The sequence below is a fragment of the Pseudopodoces humilis genome, chromosome 1 (assembly GCF_049639895.1).
Source record: "Pseudopodoces humilis isolate 2021_Gansu_Grassland_sample_001 chromosome 1, ASM4963989v1, whole genome shotgun sequence".
Classification (NCBI taxonomy): domain Eukaryota; kingdom Metazoa; phylum Chordata; class Aves; order Passeriformes; family Paridae; genus Pseudopodoces; species Pseudopodoces humilis.
Window position 1 is genome coordinate 90,886,402 of NC_142200.1, and position 27,529 is coordinate 90,913,930.

Consider the following 27,529-nt stretch of genomic DNA (forward strand, 5'->3'; position numbering starts at 1 on the left):
GCGCAGCGGCAGCCGCGGTACCTGCGCGGCCGCGGGGCCCGCCAGGGCGGCGGGGCCGGGGCGGTCCCTCCCCGCCCTCCCCCTCGCTACGCACCGCGGAGAGCGGAAGCGGCGGCAGGAGGAGGCGGGCTGAGGGTGCACGGCACCGGGGAGAAGGAGGATGGCGGTGGGGATGGCGGCGGTGGTGAGTGGCTCCCTCCCTCAGCTGCAGCGCCCACCGCGGGGCCGCTTGTTCCTCCCCGGAGTGGCGGGGCAGGTGCCAGCGCTGCCCCCGTCCTCACCTCCCCGCTTCACTCTTCCTTCCCCCCTTCTCTTTCTCACTCCCTCCCTTCCTTCCCCCTTCTCCACCCTTTTTTCCCCGCTGCAGCTCTAACAGGAGGCGGCGCGGACACGCGTGAATGTGGTCTCCGGCCCCCGAGTGACCCGGCCCCGAGGTGAGTGCCCGGCGCCGAGCGCAGCGCCTGCCCCGCCGCCGCCCGGCACCGCCCCCGCCCGGCCCCGGGGCTGCCCCTCGGGACCCCCGCCAGCTGTCACAGCCGGGCCGGCGGGGCTGGGCGCCGCCGCCGCTGCTGCTGCTGCTGCTGCTTTACTCGGGCTGAGTTTTAGAGGTGTGTGCACTCCCCGTGTTAATCAGGCTGCTCTCGCTTCCTCTCTGTCTCTGACGGTGTGTCTGTCTGTGTGGTTTCTTAATGAATTTTCTCTTCCCCAAAGACAAACTTGCTTCCAACCGTGCAGGTAAACCCCACTAAGCTTTCCAATATAGGCCACGCACTACAGACGGATGAAACGTTATCGAATGTGACAGTGCATTACATATCTCTCTCCTTTTAAAGGGCTTATTTTCTCAGCCAGTAAGATGTCTACAGGATAGGGTGCAAAGTCATGTAAAGCTTAGCGGAGTAAGCTATGTTTGTTTGTTTGTTCTATAAAAATTTGTGGTTTTTTGGGAGGGTGTTTTTTGGTTTTATCAGGGGAAGTGGGGAGCAGGTATCCTACAACTGCTCTTTTTATCTCTTTCTCCCCACCTCCCTCTTACCCCTATTGAAGGTGTAAGAGCAAAAATATTTCTGCAAATTCTGTACAACTGACCTATATCTTTCAACATGGGCAGAGTTCCATCTGATTCTACAGAATCACAGACATATTTTTTACCCCTTCAGTAGAAGGGGTAGGAGCAAAATAGATTCAGAAATCTCTGAATCTGAAATATTTTTACCAGACTTCCTAGGGATTGGTAACTAACACTTTTTCTACTCCTGACGTAAACAATACAAAATTTGCATGTTCTTTTACCTTCTTGGATAAAAGGGCCCCACAGCAGCAGCAGACTGATCACCTGATGGTCACCAAAATGAGTCACCTGGTGCCTTGCTCAGGGCTCCTTGCTCAGTTGAAAGCCTCTGACTGTAAGGACCATGGCATGCCAGAATGATTATTTGCCATCAGAAGCTAAGGTGACACAGAGAGATACTGTTGTGCCACTGATACGTACATAAAGAAAGCCTAGGGGAAAAAAGCCGCCATTTTCTGGGTGTTCACAGCAGTTTAGGGAAATCTCATGTAAATGAAACTGGTTGGTTTTCTTTACTCTCCAATCTCATCCACACCCATACAGTGGTAAGTTGCAGTGAAGTGATGCTAATTTTTTTTTCTATTTTTTTCTTTTTTTTTTTTTTTTTTTAGGAAACAGAGTTTAACTTAATGATCTTTTTCCTACCTCTGGCTAGTTATAATTGGAGGGGACACATACAAGAAACAAAGTTTAATTTTGTATTGGGTTGTTTGAACTAATTTTTCACTTACGTAGATATCCTCATGTGATTTCTCTTCCTCTCACAAATAATTTCTTCTCTCTTGAGAGGAGAGTGAAACACCAGTTTACTTGACTTGGATCAGCTTAATATAAAATTTTGTAAAAATTCCACTCTCCTCCTGTTACCTTGACTTTTAATGGAATTTCTGAATGAAGATACTGCTGCCTTGTCTATCACTGACAGCTTGAATAAGGAGGTTGCATCCGGAAATAGGGAGAATTGAGAAATCTCATATATATATATATATATATATATATATATAAATATATATATATATATATATAAAAACCCTCCCAAAAACATAATTACAAACTGATCCCTATTAGAACAAGATAACATTTATGATGCAGTGCTGTAGTACAAGGAATATATTTCTACTTCTTTTCTGTATGTTGTAGAGCACTTTAGATTTACTTCTTCCTCTAGGCTGTCTTTGTGCTTTATCCCCTGTGAAAATAATGCCTTTGATAATACCATTTTAAATATGCTTTCATATTTCTGCATCATACTTTTTCACACTCTATGCTTTCCAGTTTACTGGAACTGTGGTTCATTCTATGCTCCTACCAATGCCGTCAAAGACAGCTACAGAGCGCTCTCATGCCGTAAATCTTTTATTTTGTCCTATAGAATACTTAACAACAAACTTTGCAATATTCCAATCATTTACAGGTGCAATATAATGGCAGTCTAGACTTCAAATTCTGCTGTCTTTTCATAGGTGGTTGTGCAAGTCTTGGAACTGATTGTTCATCTGGCATTAACCGTCTCTTCAGTACAGTGTTTGGAAAAGTGCTTTACAGTGCAAATCTCTTGCTGCCAATAAATCAGTAGTTAGCAGGATGAGTGTTACTCTGAGTGGTATTTGAATGCTTGCATCAGCACTGAGCTGATGTCTGTTCACTTTGCCAACCCAAATTCCAGTCCAGGTCTTCACGTAATGCAAATCAGATTACTGAAATCCAGGATATGCTGGTCTGGAACAGCCTGTCAAGATGTACTCAGGGATCTAATCTTAACTACGAATTTAGTTTAAAATAGTCATATTGTTCCATTCCCGTAATGCCTCATTCCCATTTTCCCCTCAAATTAACAGTCAAGCTGGACAGATTCTTACTTAGGTAGCTCTGTGAAAAGTAGTATTGTGAGTGTCTGTGATTAGCTCTGCAAAGTCAAGCAATTTAAATTAATTAACTATTGCCTACCTTTTTTCAGCTCTAACAATACAATGTCAACGGGAAGGGTACGAACGAAGAAAAAGGCATGTTCTTCAGATCAGTCTCCGGACAACCTTCCTGTGAGGAGTTCTGGAAGACAGGTATTTATAATAATTTAAAAACACATGGGTTTGTACTTTGCTATTTTTTATTTTCTATTGACATTTGTAAAGAAAGTGGGCTTCCTTGTGGGTAAGCTGGGTCTTAGAGTACTGAGGCCCAGGGAAGGAGACTGAGTTAATTCTGTGAATAAACAGATCAAGTGTCTCATTTTGCAAAAAGTATTCAGAAAAGATAAATACTCTATATAACCTGTAAGTACTTAATGCGTTAAAAATACAGTCACGGATTTCTGTACAGTCAGACAAAGCTGTCTGGCCCATCCAGGCAGAGGCCTAAAACAGGATAATACACAGTACCTTTGAGGCCCAGAAGAGATATTTGGTGTTTAGTTTCGTATCAAAAAAATGCCCTAAGCTTACCCTAATATTTTATTTGAGGCACAGATAGGATTGGCACTTGTAATAAATATCAGTAAGTATTATAAAAGAGGAGACTTTCCAAAGGAGAAATAAAATTAATGTATGAGGCTTGACTTGTTAACACATGATAGAGCTTAAAATACTATTTAAACTGTAAGCTTTGCTTATAATTTCTTCAGTGCCATCAATTAGACCAAGGCAAGACATTTTTAGATATAAATGATATTTCCAGTCTTACTGTGGGTTTGGGATTTTTTTCCGGTGGGTTTTTGTTTGGTTTTTTTTAAGTAGAAAAATCTGACCTAATTTGACAGCTGTTTCATGCTGCAACTATTTCACAATGGCTACAAAGATTTTCATTAGGATCATTTTAACTACAGAATGCCACTCACAAGCTGCAAGACTGAATGCTGCTTTGTGGAAGATGTATTTGTGTCATTTATGGTCACATTCCAGCTATTCTTTATTAGGTGAAGAAGAAAGCGGCTGAAGCAGCAGATGATGATGATGAAGCCTCAGAGAAGAAATACAGAAAGTGTGAAAAAGCTGGATGCACTGCAACATGTCCCGTTTGCTTTGCCAGTGCAGCAGAAAGGTTTGTTGCTTTTTATTTGCATTTTTCATGGACTTTCTAAATCTGCAGCTGAAGTTTAAGATTCAAATTGTATTTTGAAAAATTCCTTCATATCTAAATGTAGAGGGAGAATTAAAAGATACTTCTAACAGGAATCTTAAGATGCCAGGAAAATGTCACAAGTTATTCCTGGTGTCAATAACTTTCTCCTGTGCAAGTTGCTAATTCAGATACAGAGTATCTTTGGGATATACTTATTTATGTTATTAATGATGTCCTCTGGAACATGCCTTGCTTCTGTGAGAGCATGTTAGTGTAATCTGAGAAAACTAAACTTGCTTTCGAGATGGAAAATGAAACCATCATTTACTGTAGAAAGTTGTTACCACTCTTTCACTGGAATGCTTTGCAGGCTGAGGTGAGATTCTAACCTTGAAATTTTACGTCTTAGGAGAGAGGTAAGTCATTCTTATCTGAACTGTTTGTTCTTGTTCACTTTCTCTGCACTTTCACAAGCGCTTTTGCATTCTGACCTTGGTGGTTTTGAATGCATAATATTGGCAAGGTATACCTATAACAGGCAACATGTTAGACCTCATTATGAAGCAGGCACACTGTAGTTATGTAGCGCTCCTCCCTCCCTGATAATTGAGGCAAACTTTCCTTCTTTATAGCACTGAAAAATAAATATAACTAATTACGTGCTTCATTTAGTTATATCCATGGATTATTCTTTGGTGGTAGGAAGTCAATGTATTCTAGATGTTACAATCATAAGGACGGGAAGCCAAGTGTTTTGGCAGTTGCCTGAGAGACTTGTCTGGGAAGTGAGCACCTGTGAGATCAGCACTGGTGATATTACAGTTTTTGTTCAGGAAACAATGCATACTGCTTACTCATCTTCTTGAATTGTTATTTTAACATTTTGATTTTGATCTTTCCCACCCCACCAAGTACATACTTTCAACTTTATCTATTTGAGATGAGCTCATTTCGTGGCTATTTGAGTTAGTAGCTGAGATCACTGCTTTTTACCTTGTGCATTTATCTTGATTAATTTCATTGAGTTTAATGAGAGTTTCCTAAGTGAAGAACAATTGCTTTGTCTGATGAATGTAATTTTTGTAATGGATATTTTTTGAGAGTAGTAAAGAACAAATGCCCAGAATGCGTACTGCTTCCTTAGGGTTTTGTCTCACTGGGTTAAAATCACAAGTTGTTCATGAGAAAAAAATAGGCAACATCTGTTTTGTGTTCAGATTTGCCTTTATAGTTTTGTCAGTTGTTCTGGGGACAGAACATTGTAATGACTTATGAATCAATTGATCCCATGTACAAGAAAAATGCTAATTTAAATGATCCCTCCCAACTCTGCACTAATATTGGAACAAAATACAACAAAGTAAAGGAACTCTAAGTTCTTGTGGAGATGAGTTTTGTCTTACATGTTTCCAAAATGCTTGGTGTGTCACAGCACATACTTACTGTTTCGTGTTCAGGAAATGCCTGCTTAAAGGGTACTAAAGACAGGCTCAGTTGACCATTGTTAGAGGGAGGCTGCTGGAAGCCAGACCAACTATAAAACTGCACATTGTTGTACACTTTGCCTCCCTTGCATCTGGTGTTGCTTAGTTTGGAAACTGGAAATGTTTAAGACAATTGAAATGACCTTATTGTTATTTGTATTGCTGTAGTGCCATGTGTAAGTCTGTCTTCATGAATCTAACATAAAGCCGTGGCTTGTTCTGAATATTTTGTTCACATTCTAGAATGTGCTACTGTCAATAGAAATATTCTTTTTTTCTTTCCCTAAATGTACTATAAAACTAATTCTATGTCTCCTGTATTACAGATGTGCAAAAAATGGGTATACATCTAGATGGTATCATCTGTCCTGTGGGGAACACTTCTGCAATGAATGTTTTGACCACTATTACCGAAGGTAGATTTACCAATTAAGGTTGTGTCTTTTCAGAGCTTATTAAAACTCGGCAGCTGTTGAAACATCATGTACATAAACATAATACAAAGATTGGTCCTCTGTGCTTGCTTTAGTCAGAGTGAGGCTTATACACTGATGATAAAACTGCAGGTGTTGTATGGACTAATCAACTTAAACACGGCAGCGTGAACAAAACTGGTTAGTTTAGGCAGGCTGGTTTGTTTGTGCAATTATTCTGAAGCTTTTGTCTTTTTTAAAAACAATGTCCAAGAATTTTAAATTATGAGAAGAACTATGAGTAAATGTGTTTTCCTTTATAAGTTGACTTTACTGTGCATTCGGGAGACCTTGCCTCTCTAAAGCAGTACAATAAAAAGTTAGAAATCAGTTTAACTCTTGTGGTTCAGTGACCATGAAGACTCTTGTCAGGCTGACAGAGTGCTTTCATTCCCAAGTTCCCTCCTATCTGAGTGGGAGTTACATCCAGCTGTATCAAGACTTTTGTGTGCTTATGTGCTCAGCAGTACCCATCACTCAGTGCAGGCCTTACACACCAGGAATTGTGCTCATAAGCAACTGGACATAATGGTCAGGATATAATTTATTACTGTCGTAAGAGCCGTGATTCTCTCCTTTTAACAGCAGAAATGCAGTGCTCTCTACAGACTTATTTCTCTGTCCTTATATAAAATATTTAATTTTAGAGTAACAGCTATTGCTTGAAGTGAACTAGATATTCAATTTTCTGACTGCTTGCTGTTTTCTCTTTCTTCTTAGCCATAAAGATGGTTATGAGAAATACACTGCCTGGAAAAGGATTTGGACAAGCAATGGTAAAAGTGAGCCCAGTCCAAAAGCCTTTATGGCTGATCAACAGCTTCCTTACTGGGTGAGGTGAAAGGTGATTTAATAGAAATATGATGTTCTGATGTGTTTCTGATATTCTGCTGTTCAAACAGAAGTCAGCTGAGTTTTTGTGGGTTTTTTTTCCTAGTATCAGAGAATTGTGGAAAAGCTCAAGTTAAAAATTCTGGTCAGCTTCTCCACTGTCAGAGACTTTCTCCACACCCCACAAAGACCAACCTTCTGTTACTTTTCAGTGAAGCAGCAACTGTGATTTTCAGGTAGAATAAGATTTGGCAGGGAAAGTATGAGTGTGAAAAACTCTGAAATCAGATTTTGTATTTCCCTGGTAAAGAGAGCAGAAGAAAGATGGGAATGTAAGGAAGTTGTGGTAGTGGTGTTTTGTTTGAAGTTTTTTTTTTTTCTTTAAGTGATGAAGAATATATTTTTGAAGTAATGCTTGCAAAGTCCACCAAAGACCACAGTAATGGGGAATTGAATTAATTTTGGTCTTAGGTTCTGTGCAGAAATTCAGTTTTGCAGGAGATGAGTACAAGATTTCCGTAGATCAAACACCTCTTATGACCTGATGATTACACAAGAATGTGTCTAACAATTATATTTTACAACTTTCTCACATCTGGCTTCTTTCTAATTGGTTATTTAAGTTGCACTAATCTTATCTGTAATCACAAGCAACAAGTAAAAACATGTTTGTTTTTTGACTTGTAGGTACAGTGCACAAAGGCAGAATGTGGTAAATGGCGTCAGCTGACAAAGGAAATCCAGCTGACACCACAAATAGCAAAAACCTACAGATGTGGTATGAAACTGAACAATTCCACCAAGGTACCACACAACAGTTTTGCTCATATTGAAACTTAACAAGTTGGTGTTTCTTGTTTGCAGAAATTAATTTCTTCTAGCTTGCTGCTCAGTGTCTCTAATGTCAAAATGATAGTCTGATGGCCTGGAGAGCTGCACAGTGAGAGGCCTACATGCTGCTTGGACTTTTTGTTTTCTGACAGGAAATGTCAAGAAAGAAGTATCTGAAATATCTTTGTCTACACAGTCAATTTTAAAATCCTTCGGCTAGGGGATTATTATAAGCATGTGCAAAATAGACATACACCTAAATGTTCTTATCAGATCAGTTTAGTCTTTCTTCATTATTGAGGAAAGCATTTGAAAAGCTCAATGAACTTTTCCTAATTGCTATCAAGTCTGTCATGGAGCTTTACATGAAAAGTTTCAGCTTTAGCATGAAGATAATTCCTGAAATTTGAAAGAGTCTTTGAAGTGCCATATGTCTGATCAGTAGAAAGTAACTTAACAAATGATAAACATTTTTTAGAGTGTTTTTGCTTTATGGTGTGTTGTGTTTTTAACCTATGCATTTCTCTACTTTTTTTTAACCATCGTGTCTACTACAGAAGGCTAACACTAAGCAATTTTTTTTGTTTTATTTTAATTTAGAGAATTATCCCACAGAAAATTATTTTGTGTTATACTTAATTTTTTTCAGTACAGCTTAAGAATAGCTCTCATACCATTCAATTTTCTTTCAGACTGAGGGCTCAGACCAGTGTTCCATGCCTGAGGACTTGGTGAGTAGTGGCTGTTCCTCCTCATTTGTCCTAGAATATGAAAGCAATTTTAAAGCATGACATATTTATTTCCTTTTTAATTTTGGTTCTTTGGCCAATTATGTCAGTATTGATGCATTTTACTCAGGAAACTGTCAGACACTATTTGCAACAGAACCTATGGCCTTTTATTTTCTCATCTTTTTTCCTCTTTTCCCTTGCCATACTAAGTAGTTTTCAAATGGTTTGTCGTGTCCTTCAGTTGTAGCCTTTGGCCCAGTTTACTCTTAATTCTAATTTTTGATCAGGCTAAATAGTATTCAGTTGCCAGGTTTCAAGTTCCACATCCTAAAATTTTCTTGTCTTTCAGGTGATTTCTGTCTTTAGTTAGGCTTTTCTCACTGTTTTGAAGATGGCAAGAGAACACCAAAACATGTTTTTCTCTCTCGTAATACAAAATGTACATACAAGATGTATGTTGGTGTTTGAAGGGTTCTGTAATCATGTCACCCTGCATTTCTGATTTCATATGAAGATATGTTCAATATGCCATGTTCACAAGTGTACCTGAGGACTTCTATCAGAGGGAACACATTCAAGCTTATTATTGACTCTTGTAGAAGCTTTGTGGCTTTGTTTCCCTCATGCATGTCTGACTTGTAAATTAAGGTTGAATCATTAGCACTTCTTAGGGTTCTAGAAGGTCTTTGATGGGGATAGCAGAATCTGAATTAAATTGATCAGTTAGTGTGGACTTAGAACTGAGTTCAGATTTCTGGATGCATAAGTGACTGTAAATGTTTTATAAAGGGCCGGATAAGGCATAGACATGTTGTTATGGCATGTCTCATTTATTTGCTTTCCACATGGTATGGAGTTTGTGCAGTTGCAGCTCCATGTCTGAGAAGAGATCAACACTACAGGTTTTCTGTGTCATGCTGAGGAAGGGGAAAGAGGGAAATGTCTTTATGAATTGCAATTCTGAGATTGATACTTCCAGTGCTTTTTGGTATCACTTTTGGAGGGAGGGGGGAAATTGGTTCATTGTCCAACGTTTCTAAAGTACTGATGTGTTCTCTTCTCCTCTCTTTCCTTCACTTCTCCGCTTGGCCAGAGAGTGGCTGAAGTTTCAGACCATTGGTGGTACTCCATGCTCATACTCCCTCCTTTGCTGAAAGACAGTGTGGCAGCTCCCTTTCTAGCTGCATATTATCCAGACTGCGTGGGCATGAGTCCATCCTGTACCAGCACTAATCGGTTACCTGGTGAATCCAACCTTGTGAAGTTAGAGCACTTAAAGAGCGTGCCTAATGTGACTGGTAAGGGCCATCTGCAGGGTTGTGTTGCTTAAACAGGTGTGGTAAATTTTGTCTTATAACTGAGTTTATAAGGCACATTAATTCCCCTGATTCAGAACACTGGTTCTGTTCTCAGCACTAATACACAGTCTCCCTGTGACTGCCTCTGTCATTTGATGCCCTTTGCTTGTTTGTAAGATAAAGGTTATACATTTCTTAAGGCTTTACTTTAGGGAGTAAGCACAGACTGCAGCGGCTTTCTGCGTGCCACTGTGTATAAAAACAGGAAATTACCATGCAGCTACTTAAAGCTGTTTTGCTTTCTCAAGGAAATGAGGATTTATCAAAAAACCCCAGGATTCTGCTAGTTTTGATATCATGGATCTTTGGGGTTTTTAAGAAAAAAAATTGATTTCTTAAGGCACTCAGATTCTGTGTGGGTTTTTTTTGTTTTGCTAGTGACAGCCTGGGAATGCAGATTGGCAGAATAGGTCAGGTATCGAGAAAGTTAATTCAGGATTGTCATACTCATCTCAGAAAGAGTGCTTTGAGGAAATTTCAGCTTCTGTGTTGTCTTAGCAGGCTTTGTTCTCCTTAGGTGCTGAAAAATAAATCCGTTCATATGTTCAACAGATATGATATCTGCTTAACAGAAAACTTCATTACATAGAGCTACCAATTCTGAACGTGGAAGATGATTAATTATTACTCTGGGCAGCATTAGGAATTGAAGAAGAAAGGAGTTCAGAGTACTGTCTGAGTCTGTACAGTGATACTAGTCCTCAGATGTGAATTTAGATCCTACTCCTTGTTGGACTCCTCATGGCATTGGGGTGCCACGAAACATTACTTTGACGAAACTTGAGCTCTGATAGGTCCAAGGCATACCCATGAGGCAGCAGGACAATAATTAATGCACAACCTAGAGGGCAGGAGAGAGGAGAGCCATGTAAAGGGCATCATTCTGGAGGTGCCTGGAGGCTAGAAAGCTTCCTTGCTATCTGTGTGAAGTCAGTGGATTGTTTTAGAGGGAGAAGGATGCGATAAAGGTATGATGGAGTATGGCTAATTCCTGGTGTGTCTTTATTCAGTTGCAGGCATGAACAAATATTTCCAGCCTTTTTACCAGCCCAATGAATGTGGGAAAGCACTTTGTGTGAGGCCAGATGTCATGGAACTGGATGAGCTCTATGAGTTCCCAGAATATTCACGAGACCCTACCATGTACCTGGCATTGAGAAACCTGATTTTGGCTTTGTGGTACACAAACTGCAAGGTAAGAGATGATGATTTGTCTGTTTAAAAATAATAGCAGCTTTTCTGGGATGGGGACTCACTTGGATTTGAGAAATTACTCCCGTGTTTTTGAAAAGCCATTCTAAGATTGGCTGTGTTTTGGGGGCTTGTTGGGGTTGAGAGTTTTTTGTTTCTCCCCTCTCCCTCTTCCTCGTCTTGCAGAGGAGCTTCTTCTGCAGTAAAAATCAAAAGTTTTGAAATTGTTAAAACTCTACAGTGCCTGCCTAGCTATTAACTTTTTAAAGGGATGCTTGAGCACATCTAAACACTGTTTTGTGGTGTTTTATGATTTATTTTTTTTTAATCTGATTGTTGGATAGGGAAGTGATTGTCTTTTTATTTAGGCTAAACCTGTGTCACTGCCTTCAATAGAACTTGCTTCCCACATACCAAAGTTCCACATACCAAACCTTTCTGATTTGGAAGTCTACATTTATGTGAAAGGTTTTGGATATTAATCTCCTTTTCCCTCAGAATGCAGTTTTGGAATGGATTTTACTGGAATGCCATTGTGAACATTGCCACCATGTAGATTCATTTTGTAGACAGGAATCCATTTCAATATCATTCCTGTAGTAATGGAACACACCATGGAGTTACCAGAAGTCTCTTGTAGACTCATTTGGTTTTATTCCATGCTGATCTTGCTTATTAAATTGTTACCTTACTGTGTAAAGCTTGCTAATAAGAACTTTCCACAAAAATTATTTTAAAATGCTCTCATAAGCCTGAGTCATCTTTTTTTACCATTTGGTTTACAGTTTAAATATGATGTAAACATATGAATAAATAGAATATTAGAAAATCAACAATTTTCTATTCTTCCTTTCTCCTTTGCAGGAGGCTCTCACCCCTCAAAAATGTATCCACCATATAATTGTTCGGGGGCTTGTGCGGATCCGCTGTGTACAGGAAATGGAGAGGATCCTGTATTTTATGACAAGGAAAGGGCTAATTAATACAGGGATTTTGTCGGTCAGTCCCGACCAGTACCTTCTTCCTAAGGAATACCACAATGTGAGTTGCTGTAATAATCTCTACGTTATTAGTGCTGTAAAACTACATGGTGCATGCAAAAATTTTTTTGGTTCTGGATTTTTGGCTCATTTGCATAAATGGATGAAACTATCGGTAAAATTACATCTAGAACCTAATACGTGGAAAATTTTCAGCATCGCTCTCTTACACCTTCAATGGGTATGGAAACTAGATAAATTAGACTCCTTCTAGAAAGGATTTTTTTCCCACTAAAATCTGTGGAGTTCATTCCCATGGATTTGTGCGTCCCATGTGCTGTCTAAGTGGAAGGGAACTGTGTAAAAAATATACAGGTTCTGTGGCTCCTAGAATACACCTCTGCTTCCATAGGTGAGAAAACTGCTACTCCATGTTAGTTTGCAAGAACTAAAGGGAACATGTTTATGACTAGCAAGTTGTTAAATAGCACCCAAAACTTATTAATGTATTCTGTAACAGAGTATCTCCTTGAAATTATAAGTCATGTTTGGAACACCTATTTGGAACACTTAAATATCTATTTGTAGATGTTTTTAATTTATAAAATAGATTTTACTGGTCAATCCAATCTGTGATTGAAATCTTTCCAAGGTAAATATGTTTCTTGTCTGATAAATTCAATTAGATTCTTACTTTTGTTACTGATAGCTTCACGTCTTTCTGTTAAAAGAAACTGAGGCATCTTCTTTTGAAGTTCTTTGAAGTTTAACTATTTTCAAAGCTACCACTTATCTTTTTTCTATATTAAATGCACTGACATCTTTAAAAGTTATCACAGATTACTTTAGATGACAAGAGAGTCTAGACTTCTGAAACCTACATTTTTACCTTTAGCAAATAAGAGTGAAATTACAATTTTTATTTCCAACTATTTTTATTTAAATACTTTAATATTTTTTAGAAATCTGTCATTATTGTTGGGGCTGGTGCAGCAGGATTAGCAGCAGCCCGACAACTGCACAACTTTGGAATTAAGGTAGGAAGCTTTAGAGTACATTACTTAAAAAAAATCAGACTTCCTCTGCTTTGAAAATGAAAAAAAAAAAAGAAAAAGTGTTCTTTCTTGTTAAAAACATGTATGTATAGGGTATCCTAATTAATTTGTGAAATCTGGGGTTTTACTGAGTAAACCTGCCGTTTAAAACCAGCATTTATTTGTATCTAAAATTAAACAGCATTCAGCATACATTTTGTACAGACAGTGCACCCAGATCATTGTGTTTAACAGCCTGTAGCATGCCTTAAACTCCAGTTTTGAGATTTCCTGAATAAATCTTCAGCTTTTTTAAAAAGAAGGCTTATTTTTTTAGGGTTGTTTCTAAAGTAACAGTTATATTTGTATATGCATATCCCAAAGTGTAACCTTTCTAAGATGATTTAAATGCATAAATTTACGAATAATCCAGAAATGAAATAGTGTTAAGATTGCTAACATTGCTGGATTGCTCACTGGGGTTTTTTTGTGTTTTTTTTTCTCCTTTGCTCTGGAGTTGAACAGATATGTTTAATAGAATTAAATCTTCCAATTTACTAAGCTGCATTTTGCCACAGGTCATTGTCTTAGAAGCTAAAGACAGAATTGGAGGCCGAGTGTGGGATGATAAGACATTCACAGGAGTCACTGTTGGAAGAGGCGCACAAATCGTCAATGGATGTGTCAACAACCCCATGGCACTAATGTGTGAGCAAGTGGGTTCCTGCTGTGGTCATGATTATCACTAGTGAAAAACTTGTTAATGCCAGGCTCAGATGGCTGGGTAAGGGTGGGAGTCCTTGTGACATGATTAAAATCCTGTTCTGCATTGTAAGTAAACTCCACGTTGCTAATATATCTTTGATAACAGTTGGGAATAGAGAAGGGCTGTAGAATGGTTTCAGGTACATCATGTAAAGAAAAACAAGGTGGCTCCAGCTTCAGAACTGGAAGAAACCACTTTTTTCCTCGTTTCTAGAGACAGTAACATAAAAGGTCCCCAGAAGCCTTCCTTAGGACTGAGAAAGACTTTACTGTGGGAGGCTACTGCTTCTGTGATGGATTTGCCTATGCTGCCTCTCGATATTTCTAGTTAAATCCTGTGCAAATTAAGATTAGTATGTCTTAACAACTAAATTGCTACTGATGCAAACATGCTGTGGTTCAATTTCTTTAAAAAATCTCATTACTTTCTGGTTTGGTTTAGGTTTTTTGGAGGTAGGAATCTGAATTTCTCCCTGTGGAACCTGAGTATGGGTTTTGCTCAGAGACATGCAAATCCAGCTCATGCCATCTGAATTGCTTAGCATCCTATAGTGCCATGAAGAAATTCTAGTTTTTTTAAAAAAAACATGTTTTATTTATGAAATGGGGACCAATGACTTCTGTGTACACTTCAGATACTCATCCCTTTGAGGTCATTTAATGTCATTTTTCATTGAAAGTACAGCTGTATTCTTAAGATCTGCAGTGGTGACCAACAGCCTAGAGAGACGTGAGGATATATGAAAAACACTGGAGCATGCCCTAAGGAACAAGGCCATAGGAAGAAATTAGCAGTATATTTTGCAATTTTTTTCTGCAAAATTTTTGATCTGTAGAACGCAAAAACTATATACAAATTTAGCTCTGTGGTGTTTTCAATGAAGATTGGACAAGCAAAGCAAGGTTTAACTCCAAATAATTTCTTTCTTTGCTTGGATGTTATTAACATTGGTGGTAACTGGCAAGCAATATCCAATGAATTCAGGGAACTGTTTGGGCCTTAGACACCAGAAAGTTGTAGAAAGTAACTGATTTTAACTGTGAATTAGAAAATAAATTGAGGTAGAAATAAAGGTTCACCATGTTTCATTACCAGACTCTAAATTTCTGTACTAGTCCTTGCCTGCAGAAAAGTTGCAGAGGAGGTTTCTTTGAATCCTCAGTAAAGGAAAGGATGGAAAAGTGGGGAAAAAACCCAAATTTGTGGACAATTAACAGATAGAAGGATTGTTGCTATTCCAGTTTGAAGAGAGCAAGAGTTACTCTGAGTTAAGTTGTTGATGTTTTTTAAACAGTATCACTTAAATGTGAGGCATTCACCTTACATTAAGTAATTGAGTAGGCTGGGTGCTGTAGTTTTTCCATACTTAAAAAAGCAATAAAATGTCTTTTTCTTAAGCTTGGCATTAAAATGCACAAACTAGGGGAGAAATGTGACTTGATCCAGGAAGGTGGAAGGATAACAGATCCCACTATTGATAAACGTATGGACTTTCATTTCAATGCCATCCTAGATGTTGTCTCTGAGTGGAGAAAAGATAAAACCCAACATCAAGATGTTCCTCTTGGTGGTAAGTGAGACATGTATTGCAAAAGTGAAGATATAAGCTGTGTTCATAAAGTTCATATTAAATTGGCTCTTACATCAGACATTTTTAGAAGTGCATGGCTGTCCATCTGACCTTAAATCCAATAGATATTTCTGATATTGTATATATTAGATTCATTGTATATATTATATATATTGTAGCTTGTTTTCATGAGGTAGGTTTTTCAGAATAACTAGTGTCACTAGCAGCTCAGAAGACATGCTTCTGACTGAAGCAGGCCATAGCTGACTTAGCTCTTGTGCTTTTTGACAAATCTGCCTAAAAAAGAGCCTGATCAAAGCCTTCTGCTGGCAAGAATAGTCCTATCTCCGTTGGTAACGCCTCCCACCACACTTACAGCTTGTAAACTCAACAGCAAAAAATAAACTTGCTCAGAAATGTCTGCCTTCCAAATCTCTTCAGCATGGATTCTGTAAGACAGAATTAATAGCTCCTATGCTCTTCAGTGAGCCCTAGATCAAGTTTCTCAGTTCTTTGATTTAGTAAAAATTAGTCAGGATTTATTTGCAAGGATCCTCTATTATCTTAAAAGTGTATTTTACCTGAAATCTACAACTGTATATTATGATAGCTAAACAATTTCTCTCCTGTCTCATTCAGAAACCTGTGAGTAAACAACAAAGCTGTACTCTATCATTGGAAAGATCTTGCAGTTTTGTTTTGTTTTTTTTTGTTTTGTTCTATGAAAGGAAAAACATCTTGGTACAAATTAACAATAAGCGTGAAAATATTGTGAGCCAGGGAACAGCATGTTTAAATGCAGTAGAACTTCTGACAAATTGTCAAATGTTCTTATTTTAAATGTGTTCTTTCACAGAAAAAATACAAGAGATCTATAAAGCCTTTATTCAGGAGTCTGGTATCCAGTTCAGTGAGCTGGAAGAAAAAGTACTACAGTTCCATCTCAGTAATTTGGAATATGCCTGTGGCAGCAATCTCTCTCAGGTGAGTTTTGACAGCTGTGTTCTGAAGTGACTGAGTTTCACAGAAGACAGAAGTAACACTGAGAAATCACTCGATCCATTCTATGGCCCTAGAAGAAGAATCAGCTATCCTAACTATTCCTATGCCCACAATCTGTTGTTTGAAAACACTGAGACACTGAGTCCAACACTGCCATATTTAATCTGATGGGAGTTCCTGATGTGCTTCCAGTGAGGCTCTTTAAGTAGAAGTTGAGAATAGATGTTTAGAAGGGAGTTGGCCATTTTGCTGAGATGCTGGATGATATGATTCGCAGGAGAGTTACTCCTCCTCAGATGCTGGGTGTGACTTCTGCTTCTCAGTTCTTTTTACCAACTGAGGAATTTCTCTTTCCTGCTATGTATCCTGAGGTCTCTGTCAAACGCATTTGACTCCTGAAGTGTTCCAACTCCCTGCTGGTGAGCCCCAGTTTACCACTCCTAGGTACTCTCTTGGCTAAGTGATACTTGGCTGCCCTCCTGACTTCAGTTTTAACCAAGCAGCTCCAGGAAATACAAAAGTATCATATCATATTATTGGCAGTGCATTGTTTACTCAGTCCTGTTGCTACATTTAAAGACATTTAGCATCAATTGTACTACAGCAGTGGGACAGCTGACTGATATGTGCAGAAGTACAAATCTGAACTGAGAAGCACACAAGAACATAACAAAAATCTGCAAAACAATGCTATACCATAGCAGTCACTGGAAAATATTTTGTCAAGTTTTCAAATTCCATGAGCGTCCAGGGGAATTAAGAAAGATGCAAAAATCTACCTTTGATTTTAAAATCAAAATATGATTGATTTTATGCATCTGCAATGATAGGAATTGGCACCTGAATAATAGTTTGAGAATTGTTTCAGATTTTTCATTGCAAAGTGGCAATTGCTTAGTGCAAATACCACTGTTTTATTAACTGTAAGATTGCAGGGGCTGGAGGACAAGGTCAATGAAAGGTATCATGGAACAACCTCCAAAGTGACAGAAAAATTCCATTGACTTTGTGTTTTTTTGTGTTTTATTTTCCCCTTCATGTTGGGAAATAAGGTATTTCCACTTTTATATGAAGTCCTAAGGCTGCAAAACCTGATTACTTTGATAGATACAGACAACTGAAATAAATACACTACAATTCACCTGGATTTTTGTACTATTTTCCTTGTTTTCTTTACTAAGCAGAACCATAAATTCCTTGCTAGTGATCAACCCATGTTATGACTATTCTTAATCCAGCAATTCATATGTTTTCCACTAGCATTAGGTAAAAAATAATTTTGATTTTGTCAGCATTACCATAAATTCTGGTGGTGCACTTTTTTTTTTCCCAGTTGCAAAGGGGCTGGGGTGGCTTGTTCTAAACTGTGAAACTTTCATAGTCCCTAGCCAGTAGAAACAGCCAGTTATGTTCTGTCCACAGGTATCTGCACGCTCATGGGACCACAATGAATTTTTTGCACAGTTTGCTGGAGATCACACTCTTCTAACTGTGGGATACTCAACTGTGATTGACAAGTTGGCAGAAGGGCTGGACATCCGGCTCAATTTCCCAGTGAGTCTAGAAAACGTTGACACAGTGCCTGTCTTGGATTGCTTTGAAGGACCCAGTCAGATACTTGTATTCTTTGGGACCAGGTGAATCTGTGCCTGTGATTGTTTCAATTTGTCTTTAAAAAAAACCAGGAGGACAATTTCAACATTTCTGAAATTCTCCCTGAGGACTATCAGTATTGAAATATTAGGATACGATGGTCTTACAAGTTAGAATCATGATGATTTTTTTTCTTTTTCCTTTTGTGGAGGCTATTTTTTGTCCATCAGGATTTCTCTGGAAATTTGTGTTATTCACTTTCTAGATTGCTGACTAGTGCTACTTTAACTATTCTTGCTGGAATTTGCATTGCATATGTACATTTTGTAGTACAGTCTCTCAGTGTGTCTTTCAATAGGTTCAGAGTATTGACTATTCTGGTGAAGAAGTGCAGGTCACTACTGCAGATGGAACAGTGTGGACAACACAAAAGGTACTGAGTATGCTTCAAGAATAAGAATTTTAGAGAATACACAGTATATTTCCTTTTATTATCTTTCTCTCGGAAGACTATTTAGTCCATTTTCTCCCCATTCAAGGATGAATATTCATGTATTTTAGTGGCCTTTATTTGGGTGTCCTAGAGCCTAATTTTTGGCGAACATGCTTGAGATTTGAGTATGAGCTGATTTGAAAAACTAAGGACTATAAAGGGTAATATTAAAAATGTGAAGCAAATAGATTTTTATCTGGTCTTTGAAGTGACATTTATGTTATCTAGTTCCAATCCCTGCTTAGCTTTACCCCATTTAGCATGTCTATCCTGTTAAAATTTCCAGGATTTGACAGCCCCTATTTTTCAGTCTCTCTTAATCCCTGTATCTCCACTTTCTTCATGCTGAGTAATGTAGCTTTCAGTAATTTTTAAAATGATTCATAAACTTGATAAAGATGGGATTGACATCAACAGTGTTACTGAGTGCATTTTAAAGAGAAGGAGTCTCTGAAGGAATTCAAACCACTGACTGACTAGCTCTCATTTCAAACAGACAGGTTTGTTAATTTGAGAGCCATTGATTATCATTTACTGAAGCATGGTTAGCCACTGTGATGCAAGCAGTTCAACAGACTATGACTTGAGAACAGATCCCACAGTTCACTGATTTTACCTGAATGCAAGGCATGTGTTTTTCATTAATGGAAACTAAAACCAGACACTAATCTAGAATGTCGGGTGCATTATTGTGCTGCATCCTACTGGCATAATCCAAGATTAGGAGGATGCTGTGAGGCTTAAGTGCCGTATTCAGGTTTTGGTACTGTTGTGATTGTAGCTATTTCTTTCAGGTATTAGTGACTGTACCACTGGCCCTTCTTCAGAAAAATGTCATTCAGTTTAATCCTCCACTATCAGAAAAAAAAATTAAAGCCATTAATAGTTTGGGAGCAGGAGTCATTGAGAAAGTAAGTGATTTCATATTATCTTTAATTTTCTTTTCATAGAAACATTGGCTGTTTTGTCCCTGTTGCTTTTGCAGTATATTTATTTTAGTTTATTTCTGATGCATAAACATACATTTATGTTTTACTTGTATACAGGAGCCCAGGAGAGCAAAATGTTATCGAGGATCACCTGTATTTCTGTTTCTTAGTTTTCACAATTTAATGGTGTTTTTAAAGAAACTGTTCGCAGAAGAATTTCTTGGCTTAAGCATTTTGTACCTAATTTGATTCATGATGGTCTTGGCTCTTTTAGAATTCTAATAATGTGTTTATTTCAGGACATTTTAACCTAGTAAATTCATAAAGTATTTGCAAAAAATACTGCAAGTTGTGTGTTTGACCAGTGTAAAATCTCCCTTTCCCAATACAAAAGCACAGCCTCTCCTGAAAAGCTCCCCAGTAAAATGTGTGCTTAGAACAAAACAGTAACAAAGTAATGCCAGAAGCAAGTTTATAAGAATGTTGAAATTTAAGGACAAGATTAAGTAACTCAAATTACAGGAATGCCACTCATTTCAGTTATACATTAGGTTTTCAAAAAAATCTGCCAGACTTCTTGAACGTTTTACACAATTACTTCCACTGTAGATTTGATATTCTGTGCATTTGCAATTTATTACACCAATTTTATTTTTTTTTTTTTTTGCCTGTCCCCCTTGGAGGAGAGGTTCATATATTCTTTGTTGGGACCCACTTACTAAATGTGTGGAAACAGGAAAATGTATTAGAAGAACATATACCCATATGCTGTTATGAGTTTGGTGGTATGAAATGCTTAAATTCCATTTTTTTTTTATATCTTTCTAGATTGCTTTGCAGTTTCCATATAGATTTTGGGACAGTAAAATTCAAGGAGCTGATTTTTTTGGTCATGTTCCACCCAATTCCAGCCAACGTGGGCTCTTTAGTGTCTTCTATGATATGGATCCAGAGGTATGATATATCCCAACTGTATTTTCTCTTGGCACTTCATAAATTCAGTTTGAAATCTAGGTGCAATAATTACTGAACAACAAAATTTTTCTTCTACCCACCCCCCCACCTGCAACTATTAAAAGCGGAATCAGTGTTATTTATCAAGATAAAGCTCATCAATATTTTGTTGTAATAAATGGGAATGTTTTCCATGATTTGGATACAGACTCATATACAAGCAAGTACATTCTCAATTTCTACTGAAGGCAAGGCTGTAATACCTTACTATAAACCTATTAATGTGGGAAAAATGCTACTAGTCACATCCAGTTGAGGACTTCTGTTCCATTATTAAATCAGCTAAAAATCCAGTTAAGAAGATCATGCTGACTTACTAATGCTTTCTGGCTTGCACTAGTCTGAATAACTATATGGAACAGCAGAAGAAAAGACAAACACCAGGTTCTGCATGAAACTGAGATCCGTAGGGTCAGTCCCATACTCATAAATTTCAAAGCAAATTCAAACCAGTGGATTGACATCACGTTTCTCTTCCCTGCCAGTTCCAAGAAGACACATTACACATTTCTATTGTACCTCTTCATACTTCTATAATAGCTGCTTACTACTTGGTAGCAATTAAAAGGCCATTTTGTAACCTGATGTCTTACTCCAAAAGGAAACCATCCTGTGACATTTGTGCTCTGTTACTGCCTGATTTGTGCTTGCATACAGTTTTGCTTTAATGAGTTTTCTCCAGTACTCTTAAGCTTATGCTACAAGAAGTTCAGTGTGCTGGTGCTGTCCAGAGACCCTACATTTAATGCTTAATTTGCTTGATAGCTATTCTCTACTAGTTATCAAAGTTAGAAAAAGAAGTATTATTGCCTTACATAAACAAGAGAGGCAGAGTTCTTTAAAGACACTGAGAACCTGTGTGCTCTTCCCTACTCACCGCTTCACCTCTAAAAGTTCTGCATGGTAGCAGATGTCATGAAGTGGAAGGAAATACCAGTAGATGTGACCTTTAATTTCTTGCTCCAAAATCTGCTGGTAAGAACCTAGTATTGGTCTAATCATAAACATATCTAACTTGTATTTAAATAGACTCTCTGTCACCACAGTTTGAAAATGGAGTACAGCTGAGGTAAAAGTCCAGCACAAAACTGAAGCTTAAGAAGGTGCACACAAGAATAACACTATCAATATTTTTTTGGGGGGGTACAGCCTTTAAGTAGGTAGATAGGAAGTCTTCAGTGAGCTCAGCAAGTTCTAAAAGGGGCTGACTGTAACAGATCTTTGAACAAGGCATCGGAAGATGTAATAATTTGAGCATAAATACTGCAGAATATGCACCCTTTGTTCCAAGTAATCAAACCCACTTTTCTCTAGAACAACACTTGCTTTGCAGCTGAAAATATCTTTGCAATAGCAGTTAAAAGGGACTGTTTATGAAATACTTAATAAGGTCTTGTTTTCAGGGAAAAGAAAGCATTTTAATGTCAGTGGTCACTGGAGATGCTGTGACAACCATTAAGAATTTAGATGATCAACAAGTACTGCAACAATGCATGACAGTACTCCGAGAGCTGTTCAAGGAGCAGGTAAGAGAAGCCTCTTATTAAGAGACGAATTAACTTGTCACCAGAATAACACTTTCATGATGTATAGGCAGACCTTTGACATTTAAAACTATTTTTCCTTTCTTGTCAGTTTCAGGGAATAGATTTTCTTTGATACATACTAAAAATCACAATCTTTGCTCTCGTGTGAAAAATGTATGTTGAAATATCTTAGATCTCTCTGAAAGATAGTAGTATATAACTGAAAAACAGAAATGACCTATCATCCTTTAAAATGCTTTTAAAAAGCAAAATTAATTAAAAGCAATACTTTAGGCAGGTAACACAAAACATGCTTCTTACTTAGTTGTCACTTTTTTTCTGGTCATCACCACTTCTAATATTGATAAGATCTTAAAGCTAGATGAATTTGATTGATTTCTGCCTTCCCCCATGCCAAGGCAACTGAAATTGCAGCACCCCCAAACCAATCCAATCCATTTCTCTTCTACTAACAGCTCTTTCTCAGCTGCCTTGGGATGGAGGTATGGGCAGAATGATCAAGGGCCCTACATTCTGAATGTAAAAAAAACACTAGATAAAAATTTCTACCTTTTTCCCTTTCTCCAGGTCATCAGTAGGATAAAAACTAATAGGAAAATCCAGGGCAAGCAAAACATTATCACTCAGCAATGTTATTTGCATGCCACTCTAGCAACAATAATGTTTAATTATTAGTTTTCTTATAGAAGTTAGATCCCCTGGAATTATTGTGTTCAGGGGTGATCTCAAGTTTTACTGATGGTTTGAATGTTAGGATTAATGATCTTGGAAGAACTTCAGTATCTGAAAACTATTCCTAGAAACATACATCTGGTAATGGTGATATTCTTACTAGAACCACATGCAGTGGAAGTTCACATACCTGTATCTTGATCTCATGAAAATGAAGCATGAGTCTTTGGTTTCAGTGCCACTCTAGTCCAGAAGAGTGATTTTCACAGCTGTCTCCATGGTTTACAGCAGTTGTGAATTTCAGTCATCTGAGGATGATGCAGTGGGATTTTCAAAGACAAGATAGCTTCGGGGGTGTTAAGAGTACTTCTGGGACATCCATACAACTTGTCATATTTGGCTGGCCCTTGTCTTGATTGCTTGAGCTTGAATTTCTCATGAGCTGCCTGAATGGAATGTATCTGTTGATACCAGATGTTGTACAAGAGGCAACCAGAGCTGTTTCTGGTTACTTGTCATGAGTTCCTCCAGAGGAAGACACAGCTGTAGTTGACTAAGCCTTCATGCAAGTGTTATTCAGGCTCTTTTTGGTAGAAATCTGTGAAATTTGCATGCTGAAATGTGACTGATACTACACACTGGTAATTGTCATGGCTCAGCCAGACCCTGACCTCCTGGTTTTTGTTTTCTCCCTAAACCTAGTTTTCAAGACAGCTCATTTTCTGATCTAAGATAAGTAATCTTATTTATGCATTGGAATAAAATTATCTCCAAAATTAAAATTGAATTTTGAGATTTAACAAGCTGCATTTAACAAGCATTGTGCCTAACCAAGACAAAAATCGCTTACATTATACAAACAAACATGCTGAACAGTATCAGTATTATATCTGATTACAAGAGCATGTGTGTATGCATTTCGAGGGGAGTTTTTTTTTCTCATGTACTTTTAGGTGTATTACAATATGCAGGTCTGTTGTATTCAGAATAGTGCAGCTGTGATGTTTCAGGCATCAGACAAGTGTAGGAAATGAAATTATCTTTGTAGTTAGTACTATAATAAAAAAAAAATAGGACCTTAATTCTGGAATGTGATCTAATCTGTATCTTAATAGTACTAAATACTTTAAAGATCACTAGAAACTGAGAAGAAGCTGTGCAATGCTGAACTTCTCTTTGCAGTGTTTAACTTCTAGTTTGGTTATGCAGGAGGTTCCTGACCCTGTGAAGTTTTTTGTTACTCGATGGAGCAATGACCCTTGGCTGCAGATGGCCTACAGTTTTGTGAAAACAGGGGGCAGTGGTGAAGCTTACGACATGATAGCTGAAGACATCCAAGGAAAAGTTTTTTTTGCTGGTGAGGTAAGCATCTTTGTTATTTACAAAGTTGGTTTTGTAATTAAATCAATTACAAAATTGATTAAGGTTACTGGGAGCAGTTTCTTATGGAAGATCATCTCTTGCTACCCAACACCATTAATGTAGAGGTAGTATATAAATATTCTGTTATGTAAATATGCTAGTGATTCTTAACACAGAACCCTCTCTATTAATATTATTACTGGGCATGCGGAGTCCACCAAATATTTCAAGTCAGAAGTAAAATGCATTTTTAGTCAAATTGTCTTTCTGTTACTCTGTTTGTGGGTAACATAACAAATGCACCATGATGGTGTAGGTGCATTCTCTACTGGGGCAGAACTTAACCTGCCCCACTAAGGTGCAGATAGCAGAACATACTGCTGCTTTTGTAGCTGACTTGCTTGAAAATTTTGAGGTTGTTAAAAATCTTAAGTGTTTCCTTTAATGCTCTTTCTAAGGAGTTTTCCATGGCTGTTAAAAATGTATGTGCTGAAGGAAAACAAAACTGATGTTATTAACTATTAACTATAATAACTATAATTCTGTATTATTAGTTTTAGAAACAATTGACTTTTTTTTCCTTTTCCTTTTTCTATTTTTTTAAATACAGGCCACAAATAGGCACTTTCCTCAGACCGTTACAGGAGCTTACTTGAGTGGGGTTCGAGAAGCCAGCAAAATAGCAGCATTTTAAGTACTGAAATTTTGTGTTTATAGATATATTTTTAAATTGATTTCTGTGGGTAAAACTATCTTCAAGTTTCCTATTGCTGCCTTTTTCCTACATGGTACTTGAATTGTATGTGGTACCTGAAGATAAAATCTTCATCTTCCTTTTCCTCTTTCTCCCCCATCCCATTTTTAACCCCTGATGATATATACTGTTGGGGGCTTTTTTCCAGCTGAGGTCTTACTAGCAGGAGTGACATTGGAATCGCTGGCCACAGCTTGACTAAGAGAACTTTTGTCAAGAGTTCTCTTCTGTATGGCTCAAGTCATGCTATTGTGAACCTTCATTTCAGAAGGTCAGATTAAAACAAGACTAAGTTAACATATGGCATTAAAAATGCTGGCAGTTAGTAATGATACGGGAATTTTCCACTAACTGTGCTTCTCAGGTTGATTATGCTCATCGGAGTTCAAACTGGCTTCCAAGAGCCTGAATAGCCTAGAAAAATTCTAGGATTAATGTAGGAAGGAACTCAACTATCACTTTTCCCACTTGAAATCAATAACCTTTTCTATAATATTTTTTCATATTCTTAGCATCCACTAAGTGGGCTTTGGGATATGAAGTTTGTTCCTTTAAATAAGAGAGCTGGAACAGTTTACAGTGCAATCATAGAAAGGTTATTGTAGCTAATCAAAACTTGAAAAATTTACTTCTACATTACTTTAAAAAACTTTGAAATATCTCTATTACTTATTCAGAGAAATTCTTGTTACAATAATAGGCTGAGTTTAGATTTGCTCATTGCTTCTGTAGAAATAGGACAGCTTAAAAACACCATATTGCTATGATTATTTTGAAAACAAACTTCCAGATTCATTTGGGCTGAATAGAGGAAGTATCTGCTGATATGACTACAGTGGGGGGTGCAGGACTGTAAGTTCCTAATCATTCATTCAACTTTTATATTAGAAAATAAGTGAAGATGAATGAGGAAAAATATTAACACTCTTATGAAGGGCTGAAACAAGGTGGCTTGCACTTTGACTTGAAGTTTATTTTTTTTTTCTTTTATTATGAAAGTATTATTAAAAACAACTTGAGAGAGTAATTCAGTAAGGGCAAGACATCTATCTAGTAGCTTTTTCACGGGACAGAGAGGAAAATATTTTTCAACAGAACTAAGAGAGATGTAACTGGGATACCTATTGTAATACTGTTCTACTATATTGGTATTAATGAAAAAAAAAATAAAATCCACTGTTATATCTCTTTCCCCACACCTTCTCTGCAACTTGGCTGTATAGATGTCATGATTTCTGAAATGAACATAAGCACTTACTCTATCCTGCCCCATTCTCATGCATAGGCTTTTCTCTTTTATTAATCCCTTCATTTAAGAATGACAGCAAACATTTTTGACTTACAGTGCTTATTTTCTTAAAGCTGCATCCTTGGAAATAAACAACAAGCAACCTTAAGAAAAATCATAAGATGTTAAGGGGTTGGAATAGACCTTAACAATCATCTAGTCCCAATGCCTGTGGGCAGGGACACCTCACACTAGACCAGGTTGCTCAAGGCCTTAGCCAACCTGGCTCTCAACACCACCAGGGTCCTACTGAATAAATGCAATTCTTCTTTTCAAATATGTAATATTTTGTTTTTAGAGTAGGTATGATATTGTTAAAAACCCTTTATTTAATCTCTAATTTACAAGGTGAAGATGTTTATATAACTAGATGTTTTTCAGATATATATTCTGTTCTGCTTCTTAAAGCTGAGTTATATGGACTAATCAGAAGAGTGTAACTGTTCATGATTTTCCTCTACATAAATGCTGGTATGTACAGTCTTAAAGTATTTCCAATTATTAAATTGCAATCTGAAGCTGTAAGAAGCAAGACAAAGCCTTCTGATTATAAAAAAATATCAGGACATAAATTTTGCTTTTGGCAGTCATTTGCACTTTGTTAATTTCATATATTACAGGCCTACTTATGGCATAACTAGCAAAGATTGAGAGCTTTGTGTGTTTGAGTTCCAAGTTTCTTTCCTGTTTTATCATGTATGACAAATTATTGGGAGAGGAGCTTCTGGTGGTGGGGAAAAAGCTTATTTGCTACAAGCCCAAAACCTTATATTCAATGGCTGCTTCAGCTAACCTTGCTTAGAAACTTCAGTCAGCTTAGTAACAGATAAAAACATGTCACATTTCAGGTAGGAATGTTCTGGAAAGTTTAGCTCAGCATCCATTTCTCCAGTCCAAAGTTTATATGAACATGCTTGATGTCATTCTGTTAATTTTTAGTTGGCATTTTTAATTTATCTGAAACTTTGCAGCTAGATAAATGCTGTATTATAGAGAAGAGAGATGGACATGAAGAAATACTATCACATTTGCCTTTAGATAATGCATGCTTACGGCATTAGAAAAATTGGTAACAAATGATAAATTGGCCTAGTCTACTAATTACTAAAATTATTTGTATATTGTTTTGGTGCTAGGGCACTTAAACTGTGTTGTGCTGCACTGAAGTTTGAGGAGTAAAGGAAATAAGTATGTTCCATTTTAATTTACGTTCATTTGAAATATGGAAGAACATCAGGCTGGATCTGAGATTTCATTCTTTAATGTTGCCCAAAACTTTTTTAATATCTCTGTTAAAACTTATTTCAAGCATGTATGTGTTTTTAATTTTGTGTTTAATTTATTCCCTCAAATAAAGAACTAGGGAATATTTTCTTTGAGTAGGTTTGTTTAAATGTTATTGAAAAGTTTTGAATGCAGAGCATGATCTGTTACACTTCAGTTCTTCTGTGTGACTATGTTATGGCAGCAGAATAAAACTGGAAAGTATCCACGGGA

At 37.5% G+C, this 27,529-nt stretch overlaps 1 protein-coding gene across 2 annotated transcripts; it reads left to right on the forward strand.

The window, feature by feature from the left end:
- Positions 1 to 110: 110 nt before the first annotated feature.
- Positions 111 to 27,529, forward strand: KDM1B (lysine demethylase 1B). 2 transcript variants are annotated; one of them, XM_005525256.3, is made up of 22 exons: positions 111 to 184; positions 368 to 434; positions 3,030 to 3,132; positions 3,984 to 4,108; positions 5,940 to 6,029; positions 6,807 to 6,918; positions 7,605 to 7,721; positions 8,441 to 8,479; positions 9,573 to 9,777; positions 10,848 to 11,032; positions 11,893 to 12,069; positions 12,971 to 13,045; positions 13,621 to 13,758; positions 15,207 to 15,378; positions 16,235 to 16,362; positions 17,803 to 17,934; positions 18,332 to 18,406; positions 19,261 to 19,377; positions 20,224 to 20,349; positions 21,813 to 21,935; positions 23,838 to 23,990; positions 24,601 to 27,529. In XM_005525256.3, exons 3-22 carry the CDS (start codon positions 3,043 to 3,045, stop codon positions 24,682 to 24,684), a joined length of 2,463 nt encoding a protein of 820 aa, XP_005525313.1. In that variant the 5' UTR covers positions 111 to 184; positions 368 to 434; positions 3,030 to 3,042; the 3' UTR covers positions 24,685 to 27,529. The 2 variants fall into 2 exon arrangements, with proteins under 2 accessions (XP_005525313.1, XP_014110023.1); XM_014254548.2 differs by lacking the exon at positions 12,971 to 13,045.

Bases quoted from the DNA above. Each gene is read 5' to 3' on its own strand.
- KDM1B (XM_005525256.3), top strand. From the start codon at position 3,043: ATGTCAACGGGAAGGGTACGAACGAAGAAAAAGGCATGTTCTTCAGAT. The intron at 21,936-23,837 runs GTAAGAGAAGCC...TTGGTTATGCAG, and splicing joins GAGAGCTGTTCAAGGAGCAG to GAGGTTCCTGACCCTGTGAA. The intron at 23,991-24,600 runs GTAAGCATCTTT...TTTTAAATACAG, and splicing joins AAGTTTTTTTTGCTGGTGAG to GCCACAAATAGGCACTTTCC.